Source organism: Dendropsophus ebraccatus, chromosome 1 (genome assembly GCF_027789765.1).
Source record: "Dendropsophus ebraccatus isolate aDenEbr1 chromosome 1, aDenEbr1.pat, whole genome shotgun sequence".
Classification (NCBI taxonomy): domain Eukaryota; kingdom Metazoa; phylum Chordata; class Amphibia; order Anura; family Hylidae; genus Dendropsophus; species Dendropsophus ebraccatus.
Window position 1 is genome coordinate 79,697,746 of NC_091454.1, and position 20,277 is coordinate 79,718,022.

At 40.8% G+C, this 20,277-nt stretch overlaps 1 protein-coding gene across 2 annotated transcripts in view; it reads right to left on the reverse strand.

Annotated features, from left to right (window-relative positions):
- The window catches only part of MON2 (MON2 homolog, regulator of endosome-to-Golgi trafficking), a 79,499-nt gene that overhangs the window by 44,559 nt on the left and 14,663 nt on the right, over positions 1 to 20,277 (reverse strand). For both annotated transcript variants that reach the window (XM_069973964.1, XM_069973955.1), the window contains exons 5-23: positions 19,839 to 19,968; positions 18,672 to 18,769; positions 18,432 to 18,557; positions 18,133 to 18,327; positions 17,692 to 17,816; positions 17,463 to 17,602; positions 17,050 to 17,203; positions 15,638 to 15,861; positions 14,686 to 14,767; positions 14,047 to 14,228; positions 13,286 to 13,398; positions 13,092 to 13,196; positions 11,986 to 12,066; positions 11,827 to 11,900; positions 11,491 to 11,581; positions 5,994 to 6,095; positions 2,098 to 2,208; positions 1,786 to 1,961; positions 1,540 to 1,702 (exon numbers count right to left, since the gene is read on the reverse strand). In XM_069973964.1, coding sequence (XP_069830065.1) covers positions 1,540 to 1,702; positions 1,786 to 1,961; positions 2,098 to 2,208; positions 5,994 to 6,095; positions 11,491 to 11,581; positions 11,827 to 11,900; positions 11,986 to 12,066; positions 13,092 to 13,196; positions 13,286 to 13,398; positions 14,047 to 14,228; positions 14,686 to 14,767; positions 15,638 to 15,861; positions 17,050 to 17,203; positions 17,463 to 17,602; positions 17,692 to 17,816; positions 18,133 to 18,327; positions 18,432 to 18,557; positions 18,672 to 18,769; positions 19,839 to 19,968 — 2,472 coding nt within the window. The remainder of the gene's footprint in view (positions 1 to 1,539; positions 1,703 to 1,785; positions 1,962 to 2,097; positions 2,209 to 5,993; positions 6,096 to 11,490; positions 11,582 to 11,826; positions 11,901 to 11,985; positions 12,067 to 13,091; positions 13,197 to 13,285; positions 13,399 to 14,046; positions 14,229 to 14,685; positions 14,768 to 15,637; positions 15,862 to 17,049; positions 17,204 to 17,462; positions 17,603 to 17,691; positions 17,817 to 18,132; positions 18,328 to 18,431; positions 18,558 to 18,671; positions 18,770 to 19,838; positions 19,969 to 20,277) is intronic.

Consider the following 20,277-nt stretch of genomic DNA (forward strand, 5'->3'; position numbering starts at 1 on the left):
GTGTGAGTTCATACGTTGACTGAGTTATCTGCCCTGTTTCCCCCACATAGAGGCCTGTAGTGGGACACCGCACACACATGATCAGATACACCACATTGGAAGATCTACAAGAAAATAATCCCTTGATTGTGTGTACCTCCTGTGACTGTGGGACTGGTACACTGTCAGAGATATGGATATGTGTGCAGGTTTTGCACCAGTTTTGTAGGCAGGGTGAGGTGCCATTATTCGTTGGGGCCTTCAGAGCACTGCGGACAATGATTTGTCGCAGGTTGGATGGTTGCCGAAATGAAAGCAGTGGGGGGACTGGGAATATTTCTTTTAGTCTGCTGTCCTTGTGTAGCACAGATTGGAGTTCCCTAGAAATCTTTCGTAGGATCTCCAGCTGTGGATTGTAGGTGACAACTAGGAGCACTCGGGGTTCATCTTGGGGCTCCTTGTATGTGAGGAGAGTGTCCCTGTTGATGGCTGCTGCTTGGCTGATCTGTTTGTCCGTCATGTTTGGTTTATAGCCCAATTGGAAGAATTCAGTCCTAAGATTAAGGAGGTGCTGGTCCAGGTCTGCTTTTTCTGAGCAGATACGGTTGTATCGAATAGCCTGGCTGTATATAATGGATTGTTTTGTATGTTTGGGATGGAAGCTGTCGCTTCTCAGGTAAGCAGTTCGGTCTGTCGGTTTGCGTTGTATTGATGTAAGTATCTGGTGGTCTTTAATGCATATAGTTGTGTCCAAAAAATTGATTTCACTACGGGAATGGCTTAGTTTGAGGTTTATGGTGGGGTGAAAGTCGTTGAAGTCTTCATGAAATTTAAAAGGAACCTGTCATCCCCCGTGCCGGGGTGACAGGCTCTCGACCCCCCGCTACAGCCCCCTATACTCACCTGATCCCGCCAGGTCTTGCTTCTGGATCCTGTCGAGTCACGGAGATCTCAGCCGCTGCAGCCCGGCGCGCGCGCTGAGAGATGAGTCCAACGCTCATAGAGAATGACAGGAGAGTCCAGCGCTCCATCATTCTCTATGAGCGTTGGACTCATCTCTCAGCGCGCGCGCCGGGCCGCAGCGGCTGAGATCTCCGTGACCCGACCGGATCCAGAAGCGGGACCCAGCGGGATCAGGTGAGTATAAGGGGGCTGTAGCGGGGGGTCGGGAGCCTGTCACCCCGGCACGGGGGGGTGACAGGTTCCCTTTAAGCAGGGCCTCCTCACCTGCAGTCCAGATAATCAGGATGTTGTCAATGTATCGAAGGTAAGTCATAGGTTTGATGGTGCATGTGGATGGGTATGCTCCTTCCAGTTCCTTCCTCTGTTTAGTGTGTATATAAGTCTGTGATTTTTTCTGTTCTGTATAACATCATGTCTGACGAAGGGAGCTAAACTCTCGAAAGCTTACAATCAAATATACTCAGTTAACCTCCAAAAGGTATCACCTAATTTCTTCTCTATTGTACTGAATACTATGGCTAACACGGTACAACAATACTCTACAAACAACTGAACTGTAATACGTGTATAGGACATAGGATATACAAAACCACTCACCAGCAGACCAATAGATGTCAAACTAATATTCAACTCCTGATTCTGAAGTCCAAAGCTTCCAGCCACCTCTACAACTATCTGCAGGCATGTGCAAGGCATTGTGGGAAGAAAGTCTGTGACAACCAACTGAAGGCACTGGAAAGAAGTCCGTATTAAAGATTCCCTTTAAAAAGAAAATAGGATTATATAAGAAAAGAGCTGCTGTGAAGGTAAAACATGCGGGTTATTATTTCTTTATAGGCTCACCCCTGATCATTTCTTATTGCTCCGATCACTCCTAAAACCAGTGGCCATCCGGGCCCAAGACTATCTCCTTGGTTTTGCAAAATCTGTAACACACATTCTAACTGCTTGTGGCGAATATCATGGTGATTTATAGCAGAAAGCTCCTTTAAAGGATTCAGGAGAAGCAATTGCAGCCGCTAAGAGAGAAAACAGGGCTTCAATAACACATTAAATAAACATTACTTCGACTACAAAGATAAGTCACGTATCAGTTACATAGGTGCAGTGTAAGTGAATGAGCTGCACCACAGGTGCACAATAGCAAAGGGATACCTGGTTCTGAGAGAGTTCCGGCTCATGCTTAAAAGCAAGCCCTGATTTTATTAAAGATGTTAATGCCTCCGCTCCCCATTCTCTCATTCTAGAGTTTGGATGCTGGCAAACCTGGGGAAGACAGTAAATAAAAAACTTTTTATCCCCTGGAGAAAACGAAGTAATGTACTCAAAATGAAGGAAATTAAATGAATGTATTGTATTAGGTGTCACCTGCATAAAAGGCACTATACACGGGGAGGGAATGTAACCAGATAGATCCAATTCTGGTTTTAAGTCTTAACACTAATTTTCATTTTCTTAGAGTGTTTTTCCCAGAAAAACTGGATGTGACATGTACATTGTATATGAAGATGAGACTTTTCTTAATCTTAATTTCAAATTAACCTATTAGTATGTCTCTAGAGTGTAGGAGAGAACAAGAGTACCTGGAAATAACCCAGGCAAATGCAGGGAGAATAGACAAGCTTCTTGCAGTTGTTGCCCTTGGTGGGCTTTGAATCCTGGACCCCAGCACTGCAGGGCAACAGTGCTGACCACTAAGTGAGACGCCTGCTGCTGCCTGCTGTTAACCTGCCATTTACCTGGTCTTTTACAATCAGTTTAAAAATCACATCAGCCAATGAACGATGCCGTGTATAGCTTTTTATACAAACACAATCAGCTACAAATCATAACAGCATCATCAACATTCCAGTGTTAATGAACTGCAAATCTGCCCTTCAAACAGATTTACCATGGGAAATTAATGGAATGGTGCAGAAAATGTCAGAGGAAGTAACACATAAAATTATCCCAGATTTCTTGAAGATACAATGAAAAAGATGTCAACATAGGTAAGTAATTTCTGTGCTTTTCTTTCTCCTTTGGGCTTCAAATTTTGCAATCTTTTATTTATTTACTCCAGATACATGGTGTCAATCCAAACAAATTCAGTACCATTTCTTTTTTTGCAATCAGGCATAATATTTAGCATACTACTCCTACAAGCAAATTTGTCCGCGTCCCCGAAAGGCTCTGAAGATGGCAGAACAGCAGCATCTAGCTTTATAAACGTTCATGACCAATCTGTAAAATGTGTTTTTATTTTTGCAAAAAAAAAAAAAAAAGCTTTTAATCTACAAAGTAAAACTGTGGCCTCAGTTGCTTAGTGCACCTATGGCACTAGTGTACAGCAGAACAACAGCTCATGACTCTCTGACATAGGCAGCGCTCTGCATGGAGGGCAGAGGGGCAGACATAGGCAGGAAGACATGCCTTTATGACACCTCCCAATCGACTGGTGCCATCCGTTTCATAAGAGTAATTCCTTCTCATTTGTGGCTTTTACAATGTGCCCAGTGCCTTAGGGCAAACAATGATCTTTTAACCTGCAGCAATGTCAGCATGAGGCATGAAGCTCTAGGCTACACCTCACTGACATTAAAAGATTTTTTTTTTTACCCTAACCGAGGCACGGGGCACATTTTAAGACACAACAGGGAAGGACTTGCTGTCATCAAACAGATGGTACCAACAGTTTGGGGGAAGGAGGGTTGGTGGATTCAGTATCGCTTTAGGCAGAAATAATTACACTGACAAAGGTTTTACAGGTATGAAATGGGGGGGAGAGGTTTGACAGGTTTGCTTTAAGATAACATTTTTTTTTTTTTTTTATTGACTACCTGACACAGAAAGACAATGTTGCCTCATGCAATAACCATTTGAGCCATATTTCTTACATAACTAGATTACATTAACCCTTGAAAAATGAGAGGCTGCATGCCGTTATGATAGAAAAAAAAATTACTGAGCATGCAACACACAAAAACAGACAAAAATGTAGCAGATTGTGCACATAAGATGCATGCAGTGCAAACGTACCTTCTGATCAGGACAAGAGCAAGCAAAGGAAAAAGACAGAACAGTTCATGAAAACAGATAACATGAAACAACACGAGTACAAGGTGCAAACTTCTAGCATGTAGCCTATGCAAAATCTGGCTTATTCTGGACATATTCCACATCAATCAGGAAAACAATTGACTTTGATGATCACACAATAGCAGCATGTTATTATACAGTACACTTTTAGACTATTTTTAATTAACCTGCACATGTATTCAAACTAAAATTGAAAGATTACTAAAATATAAAAGCTAAAAATGTAAAACAAAAAGAAAGGTAAAATAATACAAAAGTAAATATTGCTTAGAACTTTTCTCAAAAGTATGAATTACCTAATAAATCTTAAAAGTTGCCAAAACTGTTTCATCTATTTAGAAAGTAACTTCTATTTTATAAAACACGACAGGCTCCCTCATTAAATGGTGTATTCTCAAATACTGAGAAAACATAAGTACCTTTTAAAGCTAGCACTTTAAAAAAAAACTTTGGACAGTTCCACTTGACATATCCAAAGGGTTTTTTTTTTTCTTAAAGTGTCACTGTCGTGAATTTTTTTTTTTGCAGAAATCAATAGTCCAGGCGATTTTAAGAAACTTTGTAATTGGGTTTATTATCCGAAAAATGCATTTTTATCATGAAAAAGCAGTTTGAAGCTCTCCCCCCTGTCTTCATTGTTCTCCTATGGAGAGAGCTAAAGAAAAGACCAAAACAGGACAACAAAGAGTTAATCTACAAATCCCTCACCTGATATCTCTTGGGACCATCACCAGTGACCTGTCTCAGCTCGGATTACAGCTGTCACCCAGCTCCGTGCCTGTAATCCTCTGTTATCTGCTTTCTGCTGCCGGCTAACTCCCTCCTTCCTCCTCCCCCCTCCCCTCTCCCTAGAGCAGACAGGGTACGACTCCTGCAACAAGTCACAGTTTTCAGATTTTTCAGAGTGGATGAAAAAGAGGAAGGAGGGGGGGGACCTGGGAAAAGGCTTTTTACATGCAGATAATGGCAGATTTGGCTAATAAACCCAATTACAAAGTTTCTTAAAATCGCCTGGACTATTGATTTCTGCAAAAAAAAAAAAAAATACGACAGTGACTCTTTAAGCGTTACTGTAACTTCAAGTAACTTTTGAAACATTCTCAGACATGTCAAAAGTTACTGACCGCACTGGGTCCATCTACAGACACCTTCTGTGATCCCAAACTTCACTACCAACCTGTCAATCAAATTTATTGTGTGTGCTCCATTAGAGAGTCTATGGTGGAAATATGTTAAAGCGACTCTGTTCCCACAATCTGACCACCCAAACCGCTTGTACCTTCGGATAGCTGCTTTTAATCCTAGATCTGTCCTTGGGTCCGTTTGGCAGGTGATGCAGTTATTGTCCTATAAAGCAACTTTTAAACTTGCAGCCCTGTGCCCAACGGCCGTGGCATGGAGTATCTGTGCCCTAACTTTGCACCACCCCTCCGTCCCTCCTCCCCACCCTCTCCATCATTAGGAATGCCACTGAAACATTTTGTCTGAACATTGCACAGGTGTCTTGACGATCCAGCCCATGTACCGTGCTGACACAGGTGATATATAGGAGACAATCTGACGGGAGTATTCCTAATGATGAAGAGGGAGGGGGGACAGAGAGGTTGTGCCAGTCCAATGCATACACAATCTGTTTTTTAGGACAATAACTGCATCACCTGCCAAACAGACCCCAGGACAGGGATCCTTCTTTCCCCTGACATCATCTGGGGGAGAGTTGGAAGGCCCCTATATACTTTAGGCACTTGGCTAGTTCTGCTAAAATTGAAGGGTTTGGATGACTATCTTCTCAGGTGCATGAAGGCCTTAACCGACCTGTTGTGGAGATTGCTGTGGGTCCCAGTAGCCAGACTACTATCCATGACCAATGTTTCATACTGTATATTATCAATTGGTCAGAAATCACTAAAAAGGTAAACACTATTAATTGAAATAAACTGTGAAAAATATTTTAGCTTTAGGACAGACTTTACCTCTATTAAATGTCCTGTCAATGGCCGCCACAAGATTTCAATTCTATGCATATTCACTAATCCGGTTTCCAGTAACTTAGCAACAGCAAAGAGAGATGGTTCCTGTTAGAAAAAAAACACATGAAATAAAAAGGAGTGCAATGAATGAATGAATGAATGAATGCATGAAGAGGGAGATATAAGAGAAATCCCCTTCTGGCACACAAGCCTGAATCAACAGCTGTCTATCATATTATATTGTGGAAACTGAATAATCTAAATTCTTACATTTACATGCGAGTGCAGAAACCTTACTGCTCCCATACAGTCATACAAATACAGATAAGATAACTGATACAAATGTCAAAGTATTAACATTAATTGCGGGCGGCCCAAGAGTCCTCCAATTGGAAAGACTGGGGAAGGTAGGATAGGATGGTGAATCATATCATAATGTGTACTGGTGGTTTTAGGAAATAAAATCATCAATGGCTGCCAGCTCCCCAACACAAGAACATCAAACAACTGTAAGTATGATGCGGGAAAGGTGTTACGTACCAACAAGGGATGTTGGGGGTTATCGAAAAAGGATGAGTGAGAGGAAGGACAGGTCTTTTTCTACCATGCAGACACTTTTAGTCCACAGATTACCAGTCTTATAATATAACAGTACAGCAAGAAGAAAGTGTCATCATCTTTCATCGGGTTTAAAACAATACTTAACTGCTTTGATATCAATACTAAAGTGACAGAATATTACACCACAAACTAAGACTTTGAACACATGTAACATAGTGAATTCTATGAACACCAGCTCTGAGCTTTCTTAGTGATGCCAAATGCTGTCATGAGGGAAAATGACAGATTACTAGATCAATGATTTCAGTACCAGCAGCTATTATTACAATTACATTACTTCAAACAGAAAGAAGACCATGTGAAAAATCCCCAATCCCAATAAAGTCATCAGAAATTCCTGAAAGCTACCTACAAGGAATTTCCAAGCAATCGAAGACCTAAATCTAAGCCTCACTATATGCTGAACCTTAGTGAGGCCACTGTAGAGGACATGCATGGCTGGCTGCAACTTCAACCCAATAATGACAGTGATATTCTGAAGCCGGAACCGCAGCGATCACCTTACTGACTTCAATTTTAAAAGGGGTCGCCTTCATGGGACAACAGACACAAAGGAGCATCATTATCATCAGGAAGGGATGAGAAAAGATGGCAGATTAAAAAAAATCTAATTGTTTCTGAAACGCCAATTGTTCCTTCTGAAAAATTTTGGTTGTGCTAGTTAGACCAAATGAAGGTTGCCAAGTATATAATTGCCAATGGCAATGAAGGAGTGCTATTATAATAATAATAATAAAAAATAAAAAAAAACACAGAAAAACAGTGATTCCTATCCAAGATATATAAGTAAAAAAAATTAAAAAAAAAAAAAAAAATTATAAAGAGGCTAATCACATATGAATGACAATATCAACTTTCCTACGTGTTTCTGTCTCATGATGTAATCAGGGGAGAAGATGTCAGTGTATTGATATGCAAGACTTGAGTTTAAAGGGAATCAATCAGCACAATTGGGTTGATATGGTTTTTTTTTTTTTTTAATTTTCCAAATTTTTTATTAATTTTAAATTACATATACAGGGTACAAAATTCCAAACAATTAAACCCACCATATTACAAAACACCCATCTGCCCCCCTTCCCATCCCTACCCCCACCCGACTCCACATCAAGGAGGCAAATTTATTTACATCACATAGCACTCCCTATATAATCCCTTTCACCCAAACCCAACCCCTCCCCATCCCAACAGAGAACATGCACGAAAACAAAAAACAAAAAAAAAAAAAAAAAGAAGGCAGAGAAGACCTCATCCCCTTACTTAACACACTCATATCGCTTCACACATTGACCCCATTCCGCTAGACTGGGTGGCTGAGGGGATATCCATCTTCTCATAATCAATAATTATTACTATTTTCAGCAGGCACTTCCTCTGCTTCCTGGTTATCCCCGCGGGTAATCCCGATGTATCCCCCAGAACAAACAAACGGAGGTCCTCTCCTAGGGACAGGCCTATAGCCTTATTTATCTCCCGGGAGACCCCGGACCAAAGCTGACCCAGCTTCTCACACGACCAGAGCATATGCACAAAGTCTCCCACATGCTTTTGACATCTAGGGCAAAGATTATTAATTCTTTTTTTAATTTTACAAAGGAAAGAAGGAGTATAATATAGTCTGTGGACGATGTTAAACTGGATCAGCTGATGGTTCACCGAGGGCGCTACTTTTTTGATGTTACCGTAAACTGATAACCAGTTCACCCTCGTCCCGATATCCCTTTACCAGGCACTCTGGCTCCCAAAAACCCATTTTCTTTCTAACAGGAAGCATTTATACAATATTGAGACCCCTTTAGATCTACTACCCAGCCCTCTTAACTTATCCAGCATTATATTCGCTCTAAGCCTATATTCCGTCCTTCTAAGATCCATCCCTAACGCCCTAGAGAGACGCAAATAATCAAACCAACGGGAGTCTGCAAAGCCGTATTCTGCCCTGACCTGTTCCCAAGTTTTAATCTTCCCTGTAACCACCATATCTGTTATCAACCTCAGGTCACGCCCAAATATTCCATGAAGAGCCTCTAACTTCTTAACCTCCACCAGCTCCCAATGGTCCCAGAGAGGAGAGAAGCTCAGGAAACCCTCCAGCCCCAAACATTTTTTTATTTCCCGCCATGTTCTAACCAAGGCGACCACCATCGGCCAGTCAGCTTTTACTCCCCTCTCCAATATCCCGGCATCAAGGATCTGAAAAATATCTAAGGAAACGTCTCTTGCCCCCTCCCCTAATTGGGAAAAAAAAGGATTATCTTTCCAGTTCAAAAGCCAAAAGGCCTGAGAGGCCAGGAAGTACAACTCCATGGACGGAAGGCCAAGCCCGCCCCTATTCTTAGGTGCTGTCAATAATTCTAATTTTATACGAACACGTTTGCGCCCCCAAATTAAAAAATTCCACATATTCCTTATCCTCTTAAAGACCTTCTGGCCTACCCAAACCGGGGCGGCCCCAAAAATGTACAGGAATTTGGGAAGCAAGACCGCCTTCAGTAACACCAACCGGTCCGCTTTGGAGAGGCAAGTTATGCCACACCTTCACCTTATCCTCTGTCTTTTTTATCAGCGGAACTAGATTTAGGTCACTGAAGGCCGCCAAGTTCTGACAAATCCGTATCCCCAGAAATCTAAAGGAGTCACCCCTTCCCAGCACCTGAAGATGTGGGAAGGACAAATCACCCTCCACGGCCAATTGCATTAAAACCGATTTTTTCCAATTAATCCCAAGGCCCGAGTACCTCCCCACCTTCTGTATCTGTGGTTGATATGGTTCCCTGGAGCACTTTATAAAGTTCCTGTGCATCCCACGACACATACTGCAGCAGAAGTTTTATACAGGACAAAATTACATTTTATTCCCCAAGCGCACAGCAAGCAGAAGTGGGCAGGTAGTCATCTGGGCAGCTCCCCACCCGTATGTAGTCACCGCTCTCTGACTGTCAACTCACCCAGCGGGATGACTGACAGGCAGAGAAGCCAGCAACAGGCCTCTCTGCCTGTTAATCATCCCCTCAGTTTGCATTTTGCATCTGTTTGCATTTTGCTTTTGGCCTGGATTTCTATGAAACAATGAAATAGTTGGATGTGGGTCCACTATTTCCCCTCCCTCCAGTACAAGTTTTGTGTAGGGTCCTACACAAACCTCAGGTTAAGCTGCTGTGTCATTGGTGGACTATGGGTATGTATATAAAGTACAGTATAGAAAGAATGAAGATTTTTTTCAGATGCAAATTTGAATTCTAAAACACAGCATCGAAACTACTGAAAACCACGTGGATTTTGGTGTGAATTGATAACAAATGTGTCTCTGCAGATTTTGGTGCAAAATATGCAAATAGACCAAAGTGTTCATACAGCTAAATGCATGCATGTAGATTTTGACCTCCCTACTGAAGTCAAAGGGAAAAACTGACACATGAATTGTGTGCAGATTTTTATGAAATATCATCCACTTTGTGAATATACCCTACAGTGTCTGTAGTTAAAGCATGCTGGATCAGAAAGGCAAGGAAGCCATGTAAGCCTGATGTGGGAAGTCTGTCCTGTTGTGTTCTGTACAATCTGACTTTATGTATAGGTGAGGAAACCTTCCTATGTTTAGATGGAGGGCATTTATACAGTTTTTGTTACAGGTGTTTGCTAATGCTGTGTGCCTTTAGAGCAAGCATGGGGAATTGTAGTTTTGCAACAGCTGGAGGGCTGAAGGTTCCACATGCCTGCTATAGAGTTACTGCCAACAATTCTCTACACTAACTTACCCAAAACAAAGTACACATTTACTCATTGGAACACTGCACTGTTTGGATGTCCTATCATCATATATGTATAAGAGCAGGGCTGGCTTTGGAATTATGACATGTTATGCCCTCATCTTCCTATTACATTATGGGTCTCCCTGACACTTATCCTATTAAACATCCCCCCCCCATTTCTCGGCTTCCCAAGTGGAACGGGTATATACCTCTCCAGGAGGCGGGTTACAAGATGCTCTCACGTTGGTGCTGGGTTCCTACTCGTCTTCATAGGCTATTCCCAGATGTTTCCCCATTGTGCTGGAGAAATTGCGGTGAGGAGGGTTCCCTCCTACACATGTTTTGGAGCTGTCCCAAATTGGTTCCCTTCTGGAAGGAGGTGTGGTGTATCGCCTTGATCTTTACAGACTTCTAGCTACCTTTTTCTCCATTGCTCTCTCTTGCACTTGTCGGACATTCCCCTAAAAAGTTACCATCATTCTATTTTCTGCTATCTGATAAACACTGCTACAGCTTGTATCCCTGCCCTCTGGTGTCAACCCGCTCCCCCTACTGTCTCTATGTTGATTCAGAAGGTGGAGGACCTTAAATATATGGAAGATCTTACAGCACAATTGCATGGTCGTACCTCTCGCTTTTTTAGAACCTGGTTTTACTGGGACCAGTTTGTTGAATCAGACGAATATATGACTCTTTTAACTCAAAGTGGAGTCTCTCCCCCATTCTCCATTTTGTCTGATGTCTTTTTCAGTCCTGGTAGCTTTTCCCATTACTTTCCTCCTGTTTTGTCTTCTTCCCTTACTTCCTTGATGCCACGGCTCGAGTGAATGAGCTCATTCTTTATGGATATTAGTGAATAGGCTCATTCTTTATGGATATTAGTGCCTTATTTAATGTGGCTTTACTGCCTTCTGTTTTAATTGCTTGTTTGCCCTATTACTACTATGTCATGTGTTCCTTCGCCCTCTTCAGTTGTTTGTGACACCCTCTGTTTTGCACCCAACAGTGCTTGTTCCATGGACAGTTGGTCTATTGTTATACTGTACGTTTGTATGAAAAATTACTAAAAATTTAGAATGAAAAAAAAATAAATAAATAAATAGTGGGGAGTGCACTTTGAGTCTTACCTTGCTGTTTCCATATGCCATGTCCATAGCCTCCAGGGACAATGAGCAAAGTGCATTTATGAGATGATGCAATGACACGTCATCCAGGTATCTGAAATAAGAATCAAGTCTCAGAGAACAGCTATCTGGTTTTCAAGTATTCAACTGCTAAGACCACCACTGACAGCTAAAATGAGCAGACAGAAGCACTCTGCTGAGTGCTGTGTGCATTCGTTTCCACTTGGTGCTCCTGAGACAACAAAGTGAGTGGTGATTAAACTTATTAAAGTGATTAAACTGATTAAAGTTACCCTTTAAATAGCATATTATGATTTTCAAAACATGAAATTTTCTTACTGCGAGCTTTCAAACAGTCTTGAAAGGATTGTGGAAATAACAGGCAAGTCCGTCATAACTGCAGTGGTCAAGACCTAAAAAAAATAAAATATTGTATTCAGAAATGCAACTTCTATGAACAGTATAGATAGTCACAATTAATAAAAAGACAATACTTACTGTGCTAGGGCCCTCAACTGCTCTCCCAGGTTTTAAAGCACCACCGCTACTGGGTTTCAAGCCAAGGATCCACACCAGGTGCTAAGCAAAATAATTATAATGGGTATATTTTAATAGATTTCAATTATTAAATAATTATTAAATAGCAATTATGTACTATTAAGGTAAAAAAAAAATTTAAAGTTTGTATCAAGGATTGGAATTTCATAATAAAGAAAATACCAAAAATTATTATTGACAAATCATGAAATGTTATTTTTATAGTGATATCCAAATAGGCTATTACCTTCACATAATGGAGTGTATGTAACTGTACAGCATTCCAGTAAATAACAGGTTTGTTTTAGTCTACCTGTATTTCACGGCATATAAGAAGACTGGGTGTAAAAGAGGACCCCCAACTTTCCAGTTTGAATACAGAGTTTGGGATATACTTGCCATATAAGACTACCCCTCTTCCAAAGCTCACCAAATAAAAAAAAAAAAAAACAGACAGCAGTGAGATCTGAGGCAGAGAAGGAGGTACAGTAATACCTGTAGTTTACAAGGGCAGCCAGACAGGTGAAAAAGTGTTTTTCTGGGCACAGCGCCGCTCTACCGTATCTCTTTATTCCACCTGCAGCTTGCTCTGCCCTTCTTAGGGTTGCCACAGATGGCGGGGATGTAGTCGTTTTTTAGCTACCCCCACCGTATGCAGCTACCGCAGATTCTCCAGCCGTGTTCCAAAGTTTTTCACCACCCACCTTATAAGATGATACACAGCGTATAAGACGACCCCTGACTTTTGAGATGCAGGAAAATACTGTATGTAAAAGTGGTTAAGGCTAGGTCCACACTACGTTATTGCATACATTTTATTTTAACATAAGGGAAAATGTGGTCAACCACATATTTGTGTATGTTACCTATTTATTCTTTACAACATCCGTTTCACCCATTTTTTTTTTTTTTAACACAAGTCAAAGAAGGACTGATCCCGCAGTATGGCATACAGCATCTGTTTTTACCACAATCCATTTTTTTTCCTTTAAACATATTCATTAAATGGACAGCAAAAATGCTGTATGAACCTAGCCAAAGGCCAATAAAGTATTGAAAGAACATACCTGAAGAGTCGCAAGCACAAGCTGCCAAGATGTCCCTAGATATCCACCATGACAATGTGCCAAATTAAGCAGTGTTCGCATACACTGTATATTCTTAGCTGTAAGCTAGAAGAAAAATAAAAAAAAAGTAACAATTATCCTCTTCTATTTAAAAAGAAAGGAGTGAGTAGATGATAACTATTCATTCACTGTACCATAACTGTTCCTTGTGGCTGCAGGGCAAGGGGCTGCCCAACCGCTACCACTTGCTGGTGAGAGTCACTTGATGGGCTGATCATCTGTACACTTTGTCCCTGGATTGAATATGCTGCAGAAAAATATAGAAATCAGACAAACTATGTATTAAGTAATGAAAACAACACTGTACCAATGAAACAAGTTACAAGAAACTGAACACACTTTGCACTAGGAATAAAGAGTTTTATGAAAATATTTGCCATCTTTCAGATTAGCTAAAGACAACAATCTCTTAAGAAACAGCTTTCATTATGATCACACAACATCAGATTTGTATGTCTGCTTTTAAAACATTGGTATTTCTATAAAAGGAAAAGTTTTCAGATGGGGCCCAAAGGTAAAGCCGGCATGAGGATCGGAGAGCCACATATTGGATCACAAGCAGCATGGCTGGCAAGTATAGACTGCTTGTGATCTAGAAACGGACAGTACGGATACATACATTTCCATGCTGTCAGTTTTCAGGGCTGCATGAACAATACAAGGATCGTTCATGCAGCCCATCTGCTCGATTTCTTGTGCCATGTAGAGGCACTGCAAACTAGTTGCTGATCTACGCTCGTTTGCGGCCCCTATGGCCAAGAAATCTCTACCCTAAAAGGACCCTTAGGATGATCCCTTTACGAAACACAGTGGTTGCCAACCAAGACAGGGCTCCTTTCTCAGGCTAAAACGTCCTCGAGCTTTATAAACCTTTCCTGTATATAAAAGCACTTACATTTGTTGGATAAAGCAGCAGATGAACTGTTCAATACGGTAAGAGCATAATGTGGTGGCAAGGAGCCTTTACAAATGGCGGTGATGAAGGCATCTCTTGGGGTGACAAGTGCCAGTTTTCCACACAGAGCTGCCATAGTCATTTCAGCCTTCAATATGTTTTCTGTTGCTGTTTCATCAGTGCTGAAAGTGAAAAGACAGACGTACAGTAATCTGTATTACCACTTTAGGACAAAGTTATCTTTATAAGAGGTTGTCCGGGAAAACAAGATACCTGGCCATCCTGCCAGGGCTGCAGGCGTCATGTCAGTAAAGTATACTCACTGATCTCGCTCCCACACAGCTGCCGTGTCCCGCCCGCTCTCCACCGCTGTTAGTGTTTTATCAAAAACCTGTGACGTCCCGCTCCCTCCGCAAATGAGCGCTTAGCATAGACTCTATGCATAGCAGCCAGTTCCAGAGGAAGCAGGACATAATTCCATGTTTTCAAACCACTGACAGCAGCGTAAAGCAGGTTGTCCTTAGATAAATTTTCAATTTACGTTAATTTGATGATCATGTCAACTATCAATTGGGGGGGGGGGGTCTGAAGACTGACAAAAGCACCTAAAGAATGTACAGACAAAGCTTTTCTCCTTACCTTGCATCCAGAAGCAATGAGAGGGCCGCTAGAAGTCCACACCAACAGGCATTGATCATCTCCTCCCATACTGTTCTACCAACTTAAAAGAATGAGAGTTTAAATGTTTGTTTTTTTATATCCATTTTATTTAACTTTTAATTTAAGATTTTTTTTTTTCTATTTTCTGTACATGATTATGGGGGCTTATCTATGTGAGCTGCTGTTAAAATCATGTAAAATATGTGAATAGTGTGATATGTTATCTATACATAGAAGACTTTGTAAAGTTGGCAATCTATTTAAAATAGCTGTCAGCCAAATTTTTATTTGACAACCAGCTATATTTCCTGAGCCCCTGATAGAAATACACACATTGACACATTGTGAATGGACAGCTCGCTCAGCCAATCACTGACAGACAGGACAGCATTGCACCCAGTGTTTGGGTGCAATGCCAAGACAGGTCAGTCTCAGAAGTGGAGGGAGGAACATTCAGTGGGGGATCCACAGACCTGTAGGAGGACACCAGGGGAGGGGGCGTAAGCATAGCTTCTTTATTGTTTTTTACATACTTGCAACAGTATAGAAAAAAAACTTTTCCCACACCAGATAACCCCTTTGACTATATATAGTATAGTAAGTGATTTAACTTTTTAAGGGAAACTGATGCCACAACTGATTCCATTGTTCACAATGGAAACATTGATGGAATCCAGTTCTTCAGCTGCAATGCTAGACAGGATAGGGTAAGCCTCTTGTAGCATTTTCCTTCTAGCTCTGAAACTCTGGCAGTACACAATGGTGAAAAGTTCTATTGACTACTGATGCATTTCTGCATCATCTGGGTTCTATTTTTGCATATAAAAACTGATGCACATAGATCTGAGGAGTGGAGTGATAACATATTATGCATCTTTTGAGGAGTGGATGGAAAAAACTAACAAAAGTGTATGAATTTTTGAAAGATAACCTGGTTCTTCCTCAGGTGGATCCGACACTCTGGCATCCTTCTGCTCAATGGCGTGTGATGGAGGCTCTTCTGCAGATATCTGTGAGTCTGTTTCAGCCTGGCCGATCTCCCCTTCAATCATGGTAGTGATGCCTCGCACCAAATCTAACAGGCAGTGGAACGCAACAGACATTGCATAGCCCTCTGGGATAGTAGGAGGTTCCACTTTGTCTAGCATTTCAAGACTGCAAAACAGCGAGAAAAATTGCAAATCTAATTATTGTAGTTAGACACTGCTGAAAAATGCTAAGGACCCAGGTGAGAAGGAAACAGGCAAAAATGGCTGTTCCCATAACCATTGTATCATGGTGTAAGTTGGCAGACATTAAACCAAAGCATACAGCAGGCTTAAAAGGGCTGGCAAAGGGTAACATTTAAAAAAAGAAAAACATAACCACCTGCCCTAATGCCTCAGAGCAGCCGTTCCGATGCTCCTGGTTCTTACTGCTCACCACTGCTTCCTCAAACCTGTGAAATTGTGATCCAACAGGAACTGTCTGCAGTAGTGTAAATGATTTTCTGGGCTGGACAACCCCTTTAAACCTATTGCACAGTCAGCAATCTCCAAGACACAAGGCAATTAGCTATAGCTAAAGATATTCGCCCAGTCTCTGGTTCTCCAAATCAAACTGTATCTCACAAAAAATCAGTACTGTCTTTTAGTTTTACAAACACCATTCCAACTAACCACTTTTAATAAAGGAACAAGTAGTGTGTTTTTAAAAAGGTTATCCAGTGTTTTAAAAAGGATAGCCTATGCCCTAACATTAAATTGGTAGGGTGGGAATAGGGAGGGGGCACTTAGAGCTTTCAAAACAATCAGCTCTTTCTAGGTGATGTAGACTCTTTAATTCAAAAAATGGTTTCAGTGCGGTTTGTTATTCGCAAACACTGGAGATTTATCAAGACCGACACACGCCTCTTAGTAAATCTAGTGGGACGTGTCGCTAGAGCAGGTGTAGATTTCTTCCATGATTTACACCTGTTTGCAGGCATAAATCATGATAAATCAGGCGCGGGAACAGGCATTGGGCAAGTGGGGTTTATGCTGTGGAAAAGGTGCTGATTTTTGCACAAATCACATGGTTTGCTTAAAAATTGGCGTCTTTTCCATGGCATACTCCGGGAGTGCAAATGATAAATCCCCCCCCCAGTACTTTAATAGAGGCTCTACACAAAATTGCATCTTGGTTAATTCACCTAAATAAGACAACACACAGTACCTTGTAACGGTGTATCTACTACTACTACTTCTCATCGGTGGGCATCATCCCCCTACCAGTCTAATATTAATTGCTCATCATCAGTATTACAGAATACCTTCAGGTTCAGTAACATTGAATAAAATCACGTTATAATTCTAGTGAACTTACTAGGTTGCCTTGGCGCTGCCTTGAACAGAGATGGTCATAATCGGAATCCAGGTACCTCGGTATTCGAACGCAGGAAGCACAGTTACATTACCAGCTGTTGCTGCCATCCCTGATGTGGCCTGGTTTGTGGCAGGAGCAATGGAGCTAGCTCCAGCTGTAAATAAAGAAAATGTTCTAACACTCTTCTTATTGCATAAAATATACAGGCAATTCTGATAAAGTTAATCTGTCATAAAGCAAATATAAAGATAAAAAGATTTAATCCAGCACACTAATCTCATAATTTGACATTTACTGTATACTGAAAAATGTAGTAAAAAAGTATAGAAGACTCATTTGGGAGTAAAAGAGGGGTAGTGATAGAGAGGGCGCGAAAGAGACAGACACAGAGCAAGAGGGTAGAAAAACATTACCACTGGGGACTGATGTTGCAGAGGCAATTCCAGTACTTGGTATAAGGAAGAGCGACTGGATGAAAGACCCCAAAGCGTTGACTATGTCACGGAAAACTTTAGTGGAGTGTTGTTTCATGTCATAGGACTGGCAGAAAGACCTGATTAGAACAAGTTTTGATTAGTTAAAATCAGTTTGTACACAAAACACAAAACATACTAAAACAAACAATGACATAAAAAAACATACCTGAGCAGCTGGGGCTGCACACAGAGTCTGTGTATAGACTCCACAGCCACAGCCCTTAACCACTGCGGTTTATCAGCATCCAGAAATTTTACTAGTAGTGACAGAAAGATCTCACACTCCGTCACCTAAAAAGGAAACTGGATTTATTTAATTATTCTTGCACACTGTAGTGTCCCCCAACTCATGCATGCAGTGTGTTAATACAGAGACATCCTGCTCTGAATGTAGACTACAAACAAAGTCATTTAAATATATGGAGGCCAATAGTCCACTTTAGAAAGGTAGATAGTGTGGAAGATGTAGAGCAGCTCCACAGCCACAATCATTACTGCATGATGTGTGCATTTGTGACAAATCTATCTATGTGATGTGTGTGTATATACAAAAGATAATATATACTACAACTCTATGAAAAAGTAAGAGATAAATTCATTGTCTTACCAAAAGGCCATAAAATTGCTTAATAAGCACAGACACAACCCGCAGCAGTCTCATACAGATAGGAAAGTAGGGTTTCTCAACAGGAGCCGGAGAAGAATTACTACTGGAGCCTTGTCTAAACTTAATATTTGGTGAGAAGAGCTTTATCACAAGAGGGCACACCCGCTCCTTCAGGAGGAAACTAAATTCTTGGTGCTGTAAAATAAATAGGTCCAAACATGATAGCAGACTGGTCTCTATAGATGTGATGCCCACATCCCAGCTTTACATATAAACAGTACATGTAACAATTGCATTACCTGCAAGAAAACTTGGGGAAAGTCATTAAGGACTGATTCCAAAAGTTCCAAACCAAATGTCCTTGTCATCTCTGTCATTCCTACCAGCCAATAGGGAGCATCAGCATTAACCAGCTGACACAAGTCCTAAGGAAGACAGTAAAGGCATCAAACGCAAAAATTAAACATCATTATTGAAAGCGTCATCTACACAGAGAAACGACTAGAAGCAAACACCAATTCCTTTGCATAACTCTATACCTGAAACAGCATATATGCATCCTTAGCACATGGCTTCAAAGTGCTGACAGATCTCCTATTACTGTTTCCAGTGACAGGCACAGGTTGCTCCACAACATCTGCATAGAATAATAAGACAGATTTTAATCTTTAAAAAGATACCTGGAAAACATTGATGTTTTACTGGAATAAGCCCATGTTTTTAAAATAATAACACGCATGGTAACATCTGGATACCATTAAAAGAGAAACCACTAAATACATCACTAGACACATAGGTATGAGCATGGTCTTGGGAAAAAATTCTGATCAATTAATGGATAATTAACCTTGACTTGCCCAGTTGTGCTGAGAGCAAGATTCATGGAATTACGCACATATGCAGGGGGGTCTTCTAAGGGCAAGAACCAGAAGTGCTTTTCACCTACTTGCTACAACTTCATTTTTAGCAGTTTTTCCCTACAATTAGTGGCTATGGACAGCTTTAAATGTATTTTTTTATTCTTGCTTTGAACAGTTTCTCCATAAATCATTGCCTTCAATAAGATGACAATGTGAAGAAGTTAACGGAAAGAAGTCTCCTAATCCCACTGGACCTTGTTCAAGTATACCTCTACTGCTGTAGGGTGGCACTTTAATAAAAAATTTTCTAAACCACAGTCATTTTGAATTCAGCATCAGAAGTGCCTTATGAGCAACTGTTCTTTCCACTTGGTGTTCACTTTATCAGGGCTACCTATTACATTCCTTCATAAGAATCAAATTTTAAGAACTGTATAAATAGTAGCTCTGGCGCTTAGTTTGGGAGAAAATGTTTTTTGTAGTATTGGAAGTACAAAGCAAGAATTATAAGATAAATCCATAGATTTACACTTCTATGATAAATTACAGAAAACATAATCATTTCTCAATTGATATAATATTAAAAAGTGCTCCTGCATATTGCTGTTAAATCGTAACCTTTTCATGTCTTTCTGATTCCTGCTCCTTTTGCTCTCCTAATGTGTTAACTGCTGGTTAAAGTTGTTTCTAGTGCAGTTTGTTACTGGTTGACCAGCATAATAGCAAGAACCACTCCACTGGGACAACCGGTGGTAGAAATAATTCACTTAAAACAAAAACTGTCAGGCCAAACAGATGTTGAGGAGAATCTTATCTACCAAATTAATATTCACAGTTAAGCCTTACCTTTGTGTCTCTCATCTTCGGCCACCATTCTCTCAAACACCACAGTGACTACTTGCCGCACTGTTGCTGCAGCTGTGTTATTGGTTATGTTGTCTTTTGTAAAGTGCAGTCTGAAGCAGAGAACAATCGCCTGCAAAATATATTACAAATGGGAAGGACTCATAATATTTGCACAAAAAAGACTGTAGGTCTTTGTCTTGAATAATCTGTGATGACCAGAGTGACCACTGTTGAATGCACTGATAAGTGATCATGGTCATGGCATCGCATCAGCCAAGAATCAAACAGTGCAATGGAGGGCCCATAGGACCAGTAAACAGCAGAACTGGAAAAGTGGATTTATTATACAGCCATATTTTTAAAGGCTGGCACATAGATACTTTATAGAGAAAATGTGATCCCACAATTCTTACTGGAGGGGCTGTCACTTATCAGGCAC